Source organism: Cyprinodon variegatus, unplaced genomic scaffold, assembly GCF_000732505.1.
Source record: "Cyprinodon variegatus isolate N-32 unplaced genomic scaffold, C_variegatus-1.0 Scaffold188, whole genome shotgun sequence".
NCBI lineage: Eukaryota > Metazoa > Chordata > Actinopteri > Cyprinodontiformes > Cyprinodontidae > Cyprinodon > Cyprinodon variegatus.
The window spans coordinates 1,069,868-1,086,984 of NW_015150641.1; the positions used below are offsets into that span (position 1 = coordinate 1,069,868).

The 17,117-nt window shown below is 36.7% G+C and overlaps 1 protein-coding gene across 1 annotated transcript; it reads right to left on the reverse strand.

Annotated features, from left to right (window-relative positions):
- Positions 1–967: 967 nt before the first annotated feature.
- On the reverse strand, positions 968–17,064 carry LOC107087615 (DNA topoisomerase 1-like). Its single transcript, XM_015379290.1, has 21 exons — positions 16,930–17,064; positions 16,643–16,667; positions 13,956–14,052; positions 13,433–13,559; positions 12,420–12,475; positions 12,180–12,287; positions 11,983–12,073; positions 11,822–11,907; positions 11,603–11,718; positions 11,408–11,529; positions 11,205–11,327; positions 10,943–11,130; positions 6,989–7,133; positions 6,730–6,873; positions 6,445–6,630; positions 3,675–3,743; positions 3,448–3,562; positions 3,230–3,357; positions 2,989–3,083; positions 2,669–2,818; positions 968–2,055 (listed from the first exon to the last, which is right to left on the reverse strand). The coding sequence occupies exons 1-21, from the start codon at positions 16,960–16,962 to the stop codon at positions 1,953–1,955; spliced, it is 2,307 nt and encodes a 768-aa protein (XP_015234776.1). The 5' UTR covers positions 16,963–17,064; the 3' UTR covers positions 968–1,952.
- Between the last annotated feature and the right edge of the window lie 53 nt (positions 17,065–17,117).

The window sequence follows — 17,117 nt, forward strand, 5'->3', positions numbered from 1 at the left end:
ACTGTAAAATATAATTCAAGCTGATGGAGAAACCCACTTAGAGCAGTAATTATACATTTAGATCTGCGTTTATTTATCGATTAATCAAGAAAAAAAAAAATCGAGAGATTTATCGATTTGCAAAATAATTATCATTTGCAGCCCTAAAGCAGTCAGACTTACTGTACCCTTTTTCTGACAAGTTTATAATCTATTAGCAAGCTAAAGTGTAAAGGATGCAAACGGAAAAATCCAATGAGGACAGTGGAAGTTTTTGCATTTTTTTTTCAATTGTTTTTTTCCAGTTCAATATATTAGATGGGTGTTGTAAACCAAAGAAGACTAATTGCTTAGAAAATAATCAGAAGGTGTTTCAGACAGTTGTGTGGAAAAGTGGTTTAAATCTTTATTCGAAAAAGTGGTATTTTGAGTCAGGTTATTCATCTTCGAAAAGGCAGTAGAAGCGTTGACCTTTCACCATAATTCTCGAATATGGAAATGAAAACAGTCACATCTAACCCATTAAACACGTGTTGCTCCCTCCCAGACCTTATCTGCCAATATTCTTTTATTTTGAAACTATTAACCTTACTTCCGGAAATGCTTTGAAATTTCACTGTATGCTTGACAAGTTTGTCCTCAGCAGAAGTGCCAAATCTCAGCCTCAAGATGCAGACCTTTCTCCTGAACCTAAAGCAGAAGCTGCGGTATTAAGGAACAGCTCTCTGGATTTTTCATCCAGCTAGTTTACAGCTGGTCTTTACATACAAAACATATAAGAAAAAACTATATGATAGAGGAAAGTAAAATAGAAACGAGGACTTTTTACTTAAAACCCAAATTATTTAACTTTAAACAAGCTTCTGGTTTTAGAAAAATAAAAAAATATCCTTTATTGTCCCAAAGTTTGGAAATTCAGGTAGAAAATGTAAGTGGGCAGATACCCACAATATGAAAAATGCAAAAAAGACAAACAGAACAAGGTTGATGTTTTATTCTGAAAACTACAAAGCTCTAAACAACAAGCTTTCAAATCATTGTGGGATTGTGACACATGATAAAATACCAAGAAGTATTCATGACAAAAGTTATAATCCACTGACATTAGAGATTGCTCAGAGACATGCTCTGCTCTATTGTAGCATTACAAAAACAGCACACCTACATGTATAGATGATGTGATCATTTTTGGCAAAAGTACACACCCCTCTGTCAGAGGGAACTGTCTCTTTGAGCTGTGCCACACAAAAACGTTTTGTTCAGGTATTTCAAGTAACTGAATTCACCGTTACGCCCAGTTCACTGTAAGACTGACGAAACACACGCACACAACAAGAGCTGAAACAGAGCGATAAGGGCTTTGCGTTGAGGATGGATACAGCACACGTTTGAAAACCAAACTAAAAGAACAACAATATGTACATCCCTGAAACAAACAGCATGGATGAAAACTATACATTCTGTGTGCTAATGTGTTAGCATAGTGCTAGTTCAGGTGTTCACGTTCACCAGCATGTCCAGCTTATTTCAAACACTACCTGAAATTCATGATGACCGTCATAATCTCTCATGTTGTCAAAACATAGTAATTCATTATTCTATCAGAATATTATTCAGTAGATCTGATGGCTTAGCATCTCAGAGCATTCAGCCGACACAACATAATACTTGACGTGTTAAAACGGTTGCTTGGATACGGTCAAAGAGCAGCGGCTACATACACAACACCGTAATGCTTCTAAGAAAAGATACCCACCCCCCAATGGGGCATCATGGTGAAATATTTCAAGAGCTGATTTCCTTCCTGTACACAACCGGTCCATATTTACAGCATAATTATTAAAACCTGTCCGATGGCAGCCTCACTTCGTCCCACGCTGCCCTGCGGTCGCCGCACAGAGGCGTCGATTGACGTCGGCTCCAAACCATCCGTAAAATCAAAGGCTTGCGTAGAAATGTCCCATTAAAAACAGTTAAAATTCATAATCCTTTTCGGCCATGTCAATCGCCCAGGCAAACTTTTCCCTCTGGGTCTTGTTGTAGATCTTCTCTATGGGAACGCCCCACTTCTTGCACCTGGATAAAAGGGAAGATGGGATGTGAATCATCTGTCATGCAGGACAAAGATTTGGGTTATTTATTCATAATAAACCTAAATGGACTGGTTGGATCTTTCTTCTTTCTCTCTTTTTCCCACATTGTCTCTCCTACACTGTGTACCAGGTTTCCTTGCAGCACCCCATTAGAGGGAACTTCATCCAAAGTTTGGAGCTGTCCTTTATCTATTCTGTCTGAGTACAAGGCTCTCCATAAAAAGTTGAGGCATCTTAGGGGGAGGGTGGGCCACCGTCCTCCCTTCTCTGAGGCACTCTGTGCAGTCACATACTTCCCAAATAAAGGAAAGAGGGCTGTTTGGGGACGCTCCCTAGCTTTCGGAAACAAACCCCATTGTTCGTGGCGCTCACATGCTTTTTCTTCCTCTTATTTTCCTACTGCAGCCATTAGCTTTTTTGCCTAAGCGGCTCCCTTTTCCTACAATGCAAGGCCGTTTCCTTCCTTATTGTCACAGAGGTAGATGCGCAGACACACACACAGAAAGCTGGCAACAATCGGTTTATTACGCTGTCATTACAGCGTTTCAACCATAAAAACTCCAGCATCACATAGTAAAAATGAGAGGAATAAATACCAAGCAACAGAGATGCGTGGATCCAGGTAGTTGAGCTTGGAGGTACCCAGAGCAATCTGCTTGTTCTCCTCTCTATCTGTGGCTTGTACCTGGAGTTTCATAAGTTGCTCCTCTATCCTCTGTACAGTTTTACGCTTTGCCTCTACAGCCCTGAGAATAAGGAAGAGGGAAAAACAAGCACAGATATAAAAACCCATCATGAGCATCTTAAACTGCAAAGATTAAACATGTATTTCTGGTATATTCCGAAGGGACAGAGTGGTACGGAAGCAATGGATCAACCATTATGCTGACAGCGAGCAGCTCTCGGATGTTCTTACTTTTTACTCTTTTCATCGTGTGAGGCCTTGTGATCGGCCTTGGCTGCCTTCAGCTGCTTCCTGGCTGCAGATAGTTGCTTTTGTTTCTCGTCAATCTGCAGTCACAAACACATGGTGAATGTAGGAATTCTTATAAATGTGGCATGTTTGTTTTCTTTTTTTTTTAAAGGAATATAATTTTTTTTACTTTAGGACAGTAAAATCTAACTGAAGGGGGATTAGGAAACTAGAGAACATTTACCTTGGTCTGAAGGTTCTGCATGGACTTCTCAAACGTTTTGGGCGGAGCTCTCTGGTGGTTACACAGAATGGCCACTGCTCTGTTAGCTCGATTGTATGACAGGATCTTAGCTGGAATGCTGTCTTCAGCTGTGAACCAAACAACAACAGAAATTATTAAAATAACTTTCAAAGTCACAAAGGTTACTTTGACTGAATAGAAAAACTAAATCAGCTCACGGCAGGTAAGTTCCTTGAGCTGCTGTTGCAGAGTGATGGAAGCATTGTAAGTACGGAAAACTTTGGCTGTCAGGCCATCCATCAGCTCCTGTAAGTGCTTATTTAGGATAGATGTCTAAAGGAAATGCAGACAATAGAGGAGCAGTGATTAGGTGTGAGGTGATTAGAGAACACACAATTAAAACTGTAGGCTAAAGCATTTCAGGAGAGATTTGTGCTTTTCTTACATTCAACCTGTCAAAGAGGTCATCCTCCGGTTGCTTGTTCTCCAGAAACAACTGAAGGTTTTTAAAGACCTGATGATACATAAAAAAAAGCACAATGAGCATGAAAACTAACTGTACCTGTCAACCTTTAAACATGTTCTTAGTTGCACCGTCACATTTCTGCCAAAAAAATTAGGACCTAGACTTAAACTTTGTCGCCAAACCAGAAGTCAATTGATTTTTTTTTTGTTCCACAACGAGAAGAAAAATGCTTGAAGGAATTAAAATTAGGCTTTCAAACCTCAGAGTGACAATCTTAAAGCATGGCAGTGGCAGTATCATGTTTAGGATCTTTTTAGCTGCTAAACAATACCGACAGCATTGTGATGTTGCTTATTGTATTTTATATCCACAGTTCAAATATATAATTAAAAGCCACAAATTACTAACACTGGTGGTGATGATGATGATAAATGTCAGAATGGCCGATTAAAATGTGTAAACATTTTTAACATTCTAGATATATAAAACTTAATTCTTACTAGTATAATTTTTTTTACTTTATAAAATTCAGTTTCTTCTACAAAAATGTAATTTAGAAAATATAACATATATATATATNCTAAACAATACCGACAGCATTGTGATGTTGCTTATTGTATTTTATATCCACAGTTCAAATATATAATTAAAAGCCACAAATTACTAACACTGGTGGTGATGATGATGATAAATGTCAGAATGGCCGATTAAAATGTGTAAACATTTTTAACATTCTAGATATATAAAACTTAATTCTTACTAGTATAATTTTTTTTTTACTTTATAAAATTCAGTTTCTTCTACAAAAATGTAATTTAGAAAATATAACATATATATATATGTTTTCAAGGCTGCACTTTAAAAAATGAAATTGTCTAGAGCTGTTTTAAACTAAATTTATTTTTGTTTACACTAGTGTATACAACACGACAAAATAAATCTGTCTAAGTCTAAGTCTAATATAACATTTCAATCTAAAATGGTGATTTTTTTTTATCAAGAATAATCTTATTTTAGTAATCTACAAATGGAACAACATACAGGAGAGTGCTTTTAATAAATGTAAAAATGGCCTGCCATACTATACTTCATATAGACCTATGCATTAACTCGAGCAACAATCTTCTCCATCGCCATCTTCCTCTCCTTTGCAGCTGTAGCGCTGTTTCTGTCTTGTGGATGAAATAGGCACTTCCTGTCCCCTGTTGTCATGGTGACTCGTCGAATTGGGCCTCCAATAATAATGGCTTTTCATATTTGTGACGCACATGTTCAACTCTGAGTGGACCTACTCAGTGTTGCTTGAACTTATTCACAGCTTATTCACACTTATTCACAGCAGCCGTTGTGAAGCAATGATCCCGACCTTCGGCTAGATCAATTTAGAGTTGAGGATTTGAATCTGGGTTTGTTAAACCTGCTTCGTGAAATGGATCCCTAGCTAAGGAGGCATGCATGTTACCAGCAAAAAGCAAAATATGTAACCTGCCATCAAAAAACATACACAAAATAAAACTTGAGCTAATCACTTATCTTAATGTTTATTCATATTTTCATGTCAACTTTTTCAGTTGTGAAATATTTGTCTCACAACTAGGGCTGCAACTAACAACTATTTTGCTAATTAATGTATTTTTCTAAGGCACTAGTGGCTTGTTTTTTTTAACTGTTGGCTGACAGGAAAGGGGGTACGAGAGAGGGGGAGAGATATGCAGCAAAGGACTATATCGGATTTGAACCCAGATCAGCCAAGTTGAGGACTAAGGTCTTCATACATTGGTCTTGCATGCTAACCACTGCTCCACCGAAGCACGCCCTAATCAATTAATTTATCAATTCTTTTTTCAATTAATCAATTAATAAGTGGATGGCAAAGGTTTCCTTGATGTAGATTTTACACAGAATTGAAACAAAAGTAAGCTAAAACTGTGCCCATTGAGAACTTCTGGATAAAGCATTTTAATGGACTAAAAAGGTTTTTCATCTTTAATACAAAATGTTTGGATATTAATTTTTAGCATTTTGGTATAAAAACTGCTTTNCTGCTCCACCGAAGCACGCCCTAATCAATTAATTTATCAATTCTTTTTTCAATTAATCAATTAATAAGTGGATGGCGAAAGTTTCCTTGATAAAGATTTTACACAGAATTGAAACAAAAGTAAGCTAAAACTGTGCCCATTGAGAACTTCTGGATAAAGCATTTTAATGGACTAAAAAGGTTTTTCATCTTTAATACAAAATGTTTGGATATTAATTTTTAGCATTTTGGTATAAAAACTGCTTTAAGTGGGTTGCATGTTTTTGAGTCTCTAGACTCGAGTTATCGATTAATAAAATAGTTGACAAATATTTCAATAATCGATTAATCACATTAAATTACTAACATTGGTGGTGATGAGGAGTAAGAATAGATTTTTCTGTGAAACTTCATCTCTAACTGGAAAGGGAGAAGTGTAGTTTAGTTGAGAACTGATACAAAGCGCAGTGAATGATGAATGATGAATGAACTGGAGGCTAAACATTATTTATAACTAGTTGTACTGTAGTTACAGCAGGAAAGAGACCTCTGAAGTACAGCTGATGAAAAACATTTCAAATCTGATCACCTGCCTGTGTAAATATCTAACACAACTTCACATCTGATAAAAAACTAAAATATGAATCGACAAAATAAACTTTTCCCGGTTAAAACTTTGCTACAGATCCATCCCTCTCATTTCACTGGAAACACGATTTAAATGCTCACCCGCTTCTCCACTGGAATCTTGTTATAGTAGCGGATGGAGTCTTTTCCTAAAAAGTCAAACTCCACCACATACTCCTGTTCGTCCATCTTGGGGTACAGCTTGATGTGCTCCACCCTCAGAGAGCAGCAGCCCACCGTGTCTGCCGTCTCGCCTTCTTCCTTTTCATTGCCTGCCCTCAATGCCAGCTAAGGGGGTGGGGGGGTATGTGTTACCTCAGTTTATTGTTTCAACCTCTGTTTATTTTTTCAACAGTTTAAAAGGGTAATTAAGGAGGATCGACTGACCTTGTCAATAAAATACAGGGCAACAGCTCTCTGTCTGATCCTCATCTCTTTGGACTTCCAGTCGTCTCTGTACTGGGCACGAATCCGATCCACGCACTTCTTTAAACGCCTCGCTGTCTCATATTTCTGCCAGTCCTTCTCCCCCTGCAAAAACACAAAGAAGTATTTATTTTAATTGAGGTGAAACTGTATAAAGATAAGCAAACGGCTGCATGAAGGTCAGAATAAAAAAAAAAAAACAAAAAAAAAAAACAGGCACCTTGATCCTGGAGCTAGGGTTCAACATGATGTACTTGATGGAGCCTTGGATGTTCTCTGTCCAGGATACTAACCACGTCACCTTGTTGTCATGGCGAACCTCCTTCCACCTTGTCCCCGGGGGAGGTTTGGGTTGTTTGGAGTCCCTTAGGAGACAAAAAAATTGATGGATTATTTAAACAAAAAATGGATGCCAATTTTCGGAAAATCAAATGCGTGTTTGGTTTCAGAATGCTCCAATAAAAACATAGTCTCACCTTTCACAGCAACACTCAACTATGTTTCATCATAATCACCACATTTTTGTGGCATGCGAGGATCAACACGTCCTCCCTGAGTTGTGTAATTGTTTGCACAGATACAGTTTTCTTACACAGGAAGACTACCTCTGACACATTGCCAGTACTGTATCTAGGGGAGTGTGCATGTGTGTGTGTCTGCATACTTTACATGCCACTAACTCATAATCCTGTCTTTGTGTGTCTTTGATGGAAACTAATCGCTGCAAATTGCTTCTAAAAATATGTTCCACAAATATTAACCCTAAGGGTCAACTGGAAATCAGACAAACAGACTATAAATAACTGCAGGGAGTCACAACAAGACAGTGAGAAGCTGAAGGGAAAGGAGAAGGAAGGAGGAGAACACACAGAAAAGGGTGATAAACAAATGATTTCTGAAATAGGAACTCCTGAAAAATGGACCACAGTCTCACTCTCATCTGACCCTTCTCATGATGCATTTTCATGTGACTCCATTGCAGATGGTTTGACAGCACCACCTTGTGGTAAACTTCAGAACTAGGTACTTGCTGACTAATTCACAGCCTTTCAGTGTCTTCCAAGGCCCGAACAGTCAACAATAACATGAACAATCACAAGGTTAATACTCTAATAAAGACTAAAATAGAACCACTTAAAATATGATACAGTCCTCTGTTTAATGAGCATGAATATGTTTAATTTATCATTATTTAATCTTTCTTTGACCAGAAGTTTAACATATTATCTTTTTACATAGACCTGGGTTCCATTTCCAGGTTTTCTAAACCTGAATACAGGAAAACTCAGAGTTTTCCGTGTCATAAATAGAGTTTACTCAGCCTGTTTCAGTCAGCGTAGTAACATTGTCCACAGAGCTAACCTGGTCAGGAGGTTTTGTTCATTAAACTCAGTGTTCTCTGTCTCCGCTCTCCTTAGAGCCAATCACGCTGTTTTATTTCCTGATTTAGTCGGATTTTTGTTGTAGTTTTGTGCATAAAAAAATTTTTTCCTTGGTTCGTTTGGGGCCTTTGTTTTAAAAAAACAACATTGTATGTCTGTTTGATGAGGATCTTGTTAAAAAGTGATCAGTATTTTTTCCCAAGAGAATTAAGTATTTATAGGATGGGATTCAACAACTTAGTTGGCAGATATGAGATTTATTTGTCTTTTGTTTGTTTTATATGAGCGACATGTGGATAATTTTTTTAATTATTTATTCTACATGAGGAACTATCCATCCATTTTCTATCACGCTCATCCCAAGCAGGATCGTGAGGGGTACTGCCACCTGCTGTCTACGGGTAAGAGGCGGGGTACACCCTGGCCGGGTCGCCAGTCCATCGCAGGGCAACACATAGACAAACTAACCCTAACCATTCACGCACACACTCACACCTAAGGAGAAATTAAAGAAGCCATTTAACCTAACAGTCATGTTTTTGGACGGTGAGAGGAAGCCGGACAACTCAGAGAGATCCCACGCATGCACAGGGAGAACATGCAAACTCAATGCAGGAAGACCCGGGCCAGGATTTGAACCCAGAACCTTCTTGGTGCAAGGCAGCAGGGCTACCCACTGAGCAGCCCATGTGAAGAACTACTGAAATAATTTTCAAATTATCAAATCATGCATACACAGATTAATTAAGTAATTCTGCGGGGGGAAAGGAATTGCTGCTGCAAGACGACTTCACCTAAATATATACATTGATCCACTACCATTCAACAAATAAACCCCTAACGTTATCGTGGTCACAACAGGCTATTGCAAGCCAATTTGATATGTTTTAGTTTGACTGAATATCTATTCCTGATATCTGAAAAACACTTTTCTTTATCTAAATGATCGTCTTAAAAAAAATGACATTTCTATGTCTAGAATAAACATCCTGGATGTCTTTAAATTAATTTCCAATCTCCATAGTCCTATATTCCTAGATCCTGTTCAGCATGTGTATTATTTTTACTGTAAAAAAATGTATTCCAGATATCATAAATACGTATTTAAACAAGCAGATAAATGCCAAAATGGCCACTTAAAATGTGTAAACATTTCTAGCTATATAAAACGTAATTCTTATTAGTACAATTTGCTGATTTTACTTTCTGAAATTCTGTTTCTTCTGCAAAAAATGTAATTTAGAAAATCTATTATTACAGTTCTGTCTAGGAATGTGATTTTGACCAGGAAGAATTCGGTTTTAGAGTTCTACAAATGGATCAACACAGAGGAGAGTGCTTTTGATAAATGTAAAAACGGCAAAATATGTAAGCTGCCATCAAAAGACATACACAAAATAAAACTTGATATAATCACTTACCTTAATGTTTATATATATTTTATATAAACTTGTATAGTTGTGCGATATTTGTCTCACAACTAGGGCTGCAACTAACGACTATTTTGCTAATCCACATTATTTTTTTAAAAAATTCTTTAAGGCACTAGTGGTTAATTTTTTTTAACTGTGGGGCGACAGGAAAGGGGGTACGAGAGAGGGAGAGAGACATGCAGCAAAGGACCACATATCGGATTTGAACCCAGATCAGCCAAGTTGAGGACTAAGGTCTTCATACATGGGTCTTGCGTGCTAACCACTGCCGCACCGAAGCACGCCCTAATCAATTAATTTACGGATTCCTTTTTCAATTTATCAACTAATAAGTGGATGGCAAAAGCTTGATAAAGATTTGACACAGAATTGAAACAAAAGTAAGCTAAAACCGAACCCATTCAGAACTTTGGATAAACCATTTTAATGGACTAAAAAGGTTTTTGATCTTTACTACAAAATCTTAGGATGTTGTTTTTATCATTTTGGTATAAAAACTGTTTTGAGTGGGTTTCATGTTTTGGAGTCTCTAAACTGAAGTTATCGAACAATCGATTACTAAAATAGTTGACAAATATTTCAATATTCGATTAATCACAATAAATCCAATAAAGTGTTTCAGCCCTACTCACAACCATGTCAATGTTTGCCTCTTAGGATCAAAACGTGGATGAGGAAAAGTGTCTAGCTACCACTTCATCCTAACCACACCCCTGCTTCTCCCCAGACTTATCCCTGCCCCTCTGGATCTCTTGGCACTGGCAAGTTTTCTAGAATTTTTCAAAATGTAACTGGAGGTTTTACTTTTTATGCTGCAGTGTGTGTAGTCCTGTTTCTCTCCTAGACATAGGTATAGTTTCAGCTTTTAATGTGACTAACTTTTTGTGTTCTATTTTATCCTGTTAATATGAAAAGCGGCTCCGAGCGCATCTGTTTAACTGTCTCTTTACCAGACAAAGCCGACTATGGAGCTAGTCTACCATTAGTTTCTCTAACATAGAAAGTATTCACAGATCAGTGCTTCTATCTTTATTTTGCATGCCTGCTCTTCTTGTTTAAAACCACCAGTCGGGCTCAGCAGACGGCACCAAACCTATTTCTGCTGGAGGTTTCTTCCTGCCTTCCATTCATGCTAGGTGTGCTTATTGCCACAAAAAAACACTATGCAATCAACTGGGTTTCCTTAGAAACTTTAGCCTATCTGTCTGTATTATTTGACTGAATTCACTCTATTTGTCTTCAGATGATGTTTGTGCATTGGCGCTATATAAATGACCTGAACTTGCATGGTAATTACGAGCTTTTTTGAAATACAAAATCAAAATAATTTTGTAACTATGGAGTGATTAGAATCCATACTTGCTACAGTTAATGATGATGTCTTCGGGTCTAATGCGCCGTTTCAGCATTCCCATCTTGGGATGGTCCCCTCGTCCTCGGAACAGTCCAGGTGGCTCAATGCGAAAGTTTCCGATCCTTTCTTTGTGATTGTCCATGATGCAGAAACCATACTCCTGGAGGATTCTCTCATTTTCCTCTTTGATTTTCTGGAAACATTTTTAAAAACACAACATGTTTCACAACATCCTTACTTACAGCATCAGCGGAAATGAATACTTACCTGTTTCTCCTCCTTGGACATCTGTTTGCGAGCCTCTGATTGAGCCTTGAAGTATTCACTCATTTCTCTGAAGTCACACTTGTTCAGATCAGTGATTACTGACTTCTCCTCTGCTGTCATTTCCTAAAACACAGGCTTAATCTGTAAAGCCTTCCGTATTCTTTTGTTCTGAGCTTTGGAATATGTTTTGTGTCGATTCTCACCTTCCTCCAGTCTTTATAGAAGTTCTTCCTAAAGATGTCTTTAGTGGTATACTCATGATCTAACATCTTGGCAAAGAATGTAGCGACTTCCTCAGCAGGAGCACTAAGTTTCATTGGCTTACCTAAAAGAAAAACAATAGATATTGAAGCCTTGAACAATAAAAATAAATCTGATTTTCAAGCTGACACACTGACCATCATAGTAAAATTTGACTTTGTCAGGCAAAGGCTCATAAGGGGGAGCAAAGACCGGACCCTTATGTTCTAGAAAGCGCCATTTGGAGCCATCAGTATATCTCTCCTCCTCCCACCTGCCAGAGAATAAAAATAAAAACCCCGCAACCCAATGGTGAATCAGTTCTTGGAAAGTAATTTCATGAGGAAAAGAACCATTGAAGGTGAACATTATCTCACCATTTCCATTTCTCCTCTTCTTCTTTTTTGGCTTTCTTTCCCTCTGCTGCTTTCTTGTCTTTTGTCTTCTTTTTGTGCTTAATGTCCTAAAAGAAAATGGTATAAGACCAAGATGTATCTCATGTCGATTTATCTCAACAACCGGCATTAACTTAATATACCTCATCCTCCTCATCATCTTCATACTCATGTTTCCTCTTCTTCGCCTTCTTGTCATGTTCCACCTTGACTTTCTTGGGCTTGTATTCAAACCTGTAAACAACCGCTGCTTTAATAATCCTCCAAATACAGAAATTGCAAATACATTTTTTTTTAAATCAATGTAATAGAATTTTCATTAGATTTTAGTAGCACATACTCCTCATCGTCATCCTTCTCACGTTTGGTGGCCTTGTTATGTTTGGGAGAAGGGTAGAAACCATTGTCTTCTTCCGGCTCACTTTTAATGGCAGTAGGACTTCTCTCTCTGAGTCACACAGTGATTGTAAAATTTGTAAAGAATTCAAAAACATTATTTCAGTGATATGATGCTAAATACTACACACATCTTACAAAATCGATATTCATTTATACATAACAATAAAGCAACACTGTTTACCTCACATATCCATTTTCCTTCTCCTTTTTGGGCCTGTCAGAATGGGATGATAAACTCTGTAAATAAAAACAAAACAAACTACTTAAGTGGACTTTAATAAAAAGCTATGAAGGCTGTTCAAATTCTGACAAGCTCTTTATTTTTCTAATAATGAAACTCTCTGAAAAATACTAGAAAATCTAGATTAGTGCCAAACACACTGGCAGCTTATCACAGTAGCTGTGCTGAATTATGTATAATTTATATAATTTCAAGTTTCTTGTTTTAAATATACATTGAGATTTTTTTTTTTTTTTTACTCTGGTGGAAATAATTCCCTTCTTTAGGTATTTTGTAAACATTTTTTTTTTGGCTATATAATAAGCAACCATGGTAACAGAAGGGATGTTTACAAAAAGTAGCAGGTCATGCGAGTGGGAGCAAATGTGGTGGAAGATAAAGGAGCTCTCTTGCAATCTTAGATGGATGAGCATGAATAGCTAAAGAGGAGCCAAGCAGAGTTTCAGGAATGCAGCATTACATGTTTCACTGAGACATGGCTGCGGGATCATATTCCAGACAACTATCAGTCCCAGGTGATACCAGCAGGAAGATTTTTGAATCTGATTTATTCTGTAGGTAAATATTGTATATCCATCGTAGATGAGGAACTGCTGGCTCTATTTTTTTGACTATATTTTGTATTGAGTGTGTACACCTGTTTAATCTAAGTAACAATCTAGTTTTCCTATAGAATTTTGTTTAAATTGAACTGAATAAATTAAATAAACATGTTACCTTGATAATTAAAATTTTAACCATTGTTTAAAACCCCAGCCAAGCTCATTTCTAAAACAGAAAAGCAAAGAACAGATGGATGGTTCAATAAATGATGGATGGATAGATAGAAAAACTTATCCAGCTCTAGAAACTGCAAGCAGGAAATCAGACAGGATTCCAGACTACATAAAAGCCCAGTAGATAAATAAGTCCTTGAACTCAACATGACAGAAACTCCGCAGCGATCGACAAACCTTATCCTCCTTCCTCTTCTCTTTGTCCTTGTCTTTGTGTTTTTCTCTGTGCTTGTCTGAGCTGCCATCACTGTGCCTCGGCTTCTCTTTGTCTTTGTGTTTTTTTTCAGAGTAATCCTTATGTTCGCTGAAGCCACAGGGGTCACAGAGTTCAAGTGCAAGACATCAAACAAAACATGTCAGTGTCAGAGAAGCAACCAGCAGGGCCAAAAAAGGCCAAATTGTTGTTTAACTAAAAGTGGCTTAACCATTCTTTTTTTTTACAAGAGCAGATCAAAATACACATTCTGAATATGTAATTTATGTGGCTTGACTTAGGCGCACTTTGGTGACTTAACATAACTGAGATGTATTGGTTCTTTTTATTGTAAAAATAGCTGTGATCAGAATCTATAACCACCCAGTACATAAGTAACATTATAAAATATGCTTTATACCAAAATACTACGTGGCTGTAGACAAATAGAAAACAAAAACGGATGCATGTGCAGTCTGAAACCTCAGAGAGAATCAAAACAATTACCTGTTGCTGTACTTTGTTTTTTCTCTCTCCTTGTCTTTTTTGTGATCTTTGTGTTTGTGTTCCTTCTCTTTGTGCTTATCTTTATGTTTGTGAGAATCTGCAACACAATAAAGAGAATGTTTTGGAGTCAATCATTGTAAATAACCAGTGTTTATTACATGTGGATAAGTCATACTTCTGAGAATAAACTATTTACAGATATTTTTTGGGAAAGATATAGATGGCTTTGATTCAGTTTGGTCAGAAAATGATTCTATAAGGACAAGCTGATTATAGGAGCATTAAAACCTCGAAGCTCACTACTACAGAACTGCAACAAAAACAGGCACCTAAAAAAACCCTCAAGTCTTTGCAACAACAATATGTTTTAAATCTTTTTCTCAGATCTTTATCAGAGTGCCAATGACTGTGCAGAATGATGTTAATAAAAACACAATAGCTTTATATCTGAAATTATATTAATTTAAACAAAGCTGTGATCAGAAAGATTTTGCAAATAAGGAATTTTAATACTAAAATGATAGAAAGTGGAAATTGACTTTTCTTCAAAGAATTTAAAAGAAAGTAGCCTTGACAAATGCTTTGCTCCACTTAAATGTGATGTTATAAACTTGATGATCACCTGAAATTTGGGAGACATTTTAACCTGCTTCACTGTAAACATAGTTTCCACCGCATAGTTAAAATAGCAATTTGTTTCTCTATGCTTCTGCTGTGCTGATTTTTACATTTTGTCAAAACTCTTCCTTACAAAGAAAACTAAAATAATCTATACAACCTCGACCTAATATATACATATAACAGAAAATGTGCTTAGAATCTATTTTTCATATAAAAAAAAACATGTATTCTGTAACCATTAATGGATTTGCTTCATTTAATACACTTTCTATGTGGCAGGAGACTTTATATCAATTATATTATGTAATAGATTAGCATAAGGAGCACAGTAAAACTATAAAACAAAAAAGAATTAGCTATGGTATTTACTTTTTTTTTTCAGATAAAACTATGAGACAGAGGGGCATGCATTTCATTCACCCTCTTTAACTTTAATAACCATGATACAATTCAACCATGAATCATTGTCTAAGTGGAAATTAATTCAAACTGCAAAAAAAGTAAAACACATTTTTTTCCCCCCTTTGTATTTTACAATTATGTGTTACTTTGTGTTTGTCTGACCTACCATTGAATGAGGTTTGTATTCATAAATTTACAAAATGTATAAAGATTTAAAGACATGAATGTTTTCAGTCTCTAAGAAAAAGCAGAGCACAACTTAGCAAAATTAAATATATTAATTAAATCTTTAAATTCAAGTCAAACTATGCCTAATTTTAGCAAGTGAATTATTAAAATTCAGCCTTCAAACATTCCTCTCTATCAGGGGCAGAGCTAGATGGGGGGCCAGAGGTAGCTATGGCCACCCTTAGCCAATCATTGGCCGCCCCTACTATTTTCTTTCACAAACAGTGGTAGCAGCAATTCCATCAAGAGGAATTTTTAAACTTATTAAACATTTTCATTTTTTATATATTAATAGTTATTTTACAACTAAAACTCTGTGGTAAATTATGCACATCAAAATACTAACATTATAATTGATATATACAGAATTCATTATCTTTTAAGACCCTAGTTTTGTGTTATATGGGATAAAGAGAAAACTATGTCTCTGCAATTCATCAAAGAGTTTTCAGTGTAATCATAGATACATAATTACTTTAATAATAACTTTTAAAAAAATCTATTTAATGTAGATATTACATGTAATATTAATGTTATGCAGAACAATTTTTGATAAAAGTAGGCAATGAAAATGGAAAAGATGTTTCCCCCAGACATTTTGTCCAATATACCTTTTAATTAGACAGCATGGATGTTTAAATATATGCAACTATGTAATCAAAAGGCTGTAGAAAGTATAGTTTGTCTTTATTTAGAAAATATGGTTGTTGGAACAGTGTAGATGGACCCTGAGATTAAAATTTTCTGGCTCCACCTCTGCTTTCTATCATTGAAATATGTTTTAATTTCAACTTGGGATATTTTATAAAATATTTTATAAATGTCATCCCATTTTGTTTTCTCAGGAACAGAAACTCCCAACTTTGTCTAAAAGAGGAGCATAATTAGATTAATCAAAATGACATCTTCTTTCTAAAATGTTAGGGCAGATTCCTTTAATATTGTTCAAAGTTTCTGATCACATATCTTTTTTTTCTGTTGCAGATAAAAGGCTGAGTGGCAGTGATGGAGGCAGAGCGCTGATAAGCGCCCGGCTCTGCCTCCATATCGCGGCGGACAGCTGGCTCACCGAGCGGCGCCCTGGATGCTTCACACAGAAAAGAAAATGGCGCAGAGACTAAGTCCTCAACCCCAATTCCAGCACTTTCGGCTCCAAATTTCACCACAATTGCACCGATATATCATTAAACAAAAGCATGCACAATTAACCCGAGATCAGCCTCTTTCAGAATACCCGTTTACTTTTGAAATCCGAGGTTGTTAAATACACATTTTAGACCCCCTTTTTGAACAATAGCCGCAAGAGAGTGGAGGAGAAGGGACTTAGTCTCTGGGACGCCATTTCTGTCCTTTAAAAACTAACAGTAGACAGGTACCAACGGCTAAGGTTAGAAAACTGCCCACTAAGGATAAAAAATAATAAGAAAAAGACCCACCAATTCCTTTTGATCCGGAGTTGACCTAAAAACAGTGAGGAAAATATTTCTATTAATTCAATTTTAAAAACGCCGGTAGCTTGGCTGTTCAAGTTAGTACTGCAGAAAGACTATACTATATAAAAATGATAATTAAAAAGAACACCAGCAACGCTTTCTCTTAGACTAGTTGCATCAGTTTTATGAGTTATTCGACATTTATTTCTAGTTATTATTCATATTTGAGGAAATTTCAATTTAAAACTACCGAGGAAAATGAGAAAACTTGACTGTGAAGCGAGAGCTACCTGAGAGTCTCCGCGTCCATGATCTCCACTCATGGTTGGGTTGATTTTTGTGAAGAAAGAAGCTAAAGTTACTGTAAGGACGACAGTTAGTGGATGCGAGGTTCAGGGAACCCTCACTGACAGCCTGGAATGGAGTCCCAATGTTGAGCTACTGCGCATGCGCACTCCAACAGAACTCTCTCCTTTCA

Coding starts and splice junctions, on each gene's coding strand:
- LOC107087615 (XM_015379290.1), bottom strand. CDS start 16,962: ATGAGTGGAGATCATGGACGCGGAGACTCTCAG. Junction 12,288..12,419: donor AAGGAAAATGGATATGTGAG/GTAAACAGTGTT, acceptor TGTGTGACTCAG/AGAGAGAAGTCCTACTGCCA. Junction 11,530..11,602: donor AGTCAAATTTTACTATGATG/GTCAGTGTGTCA, acceptor TTTTTCTTTTAG/GTAAGCCAATGAAACTTAGT.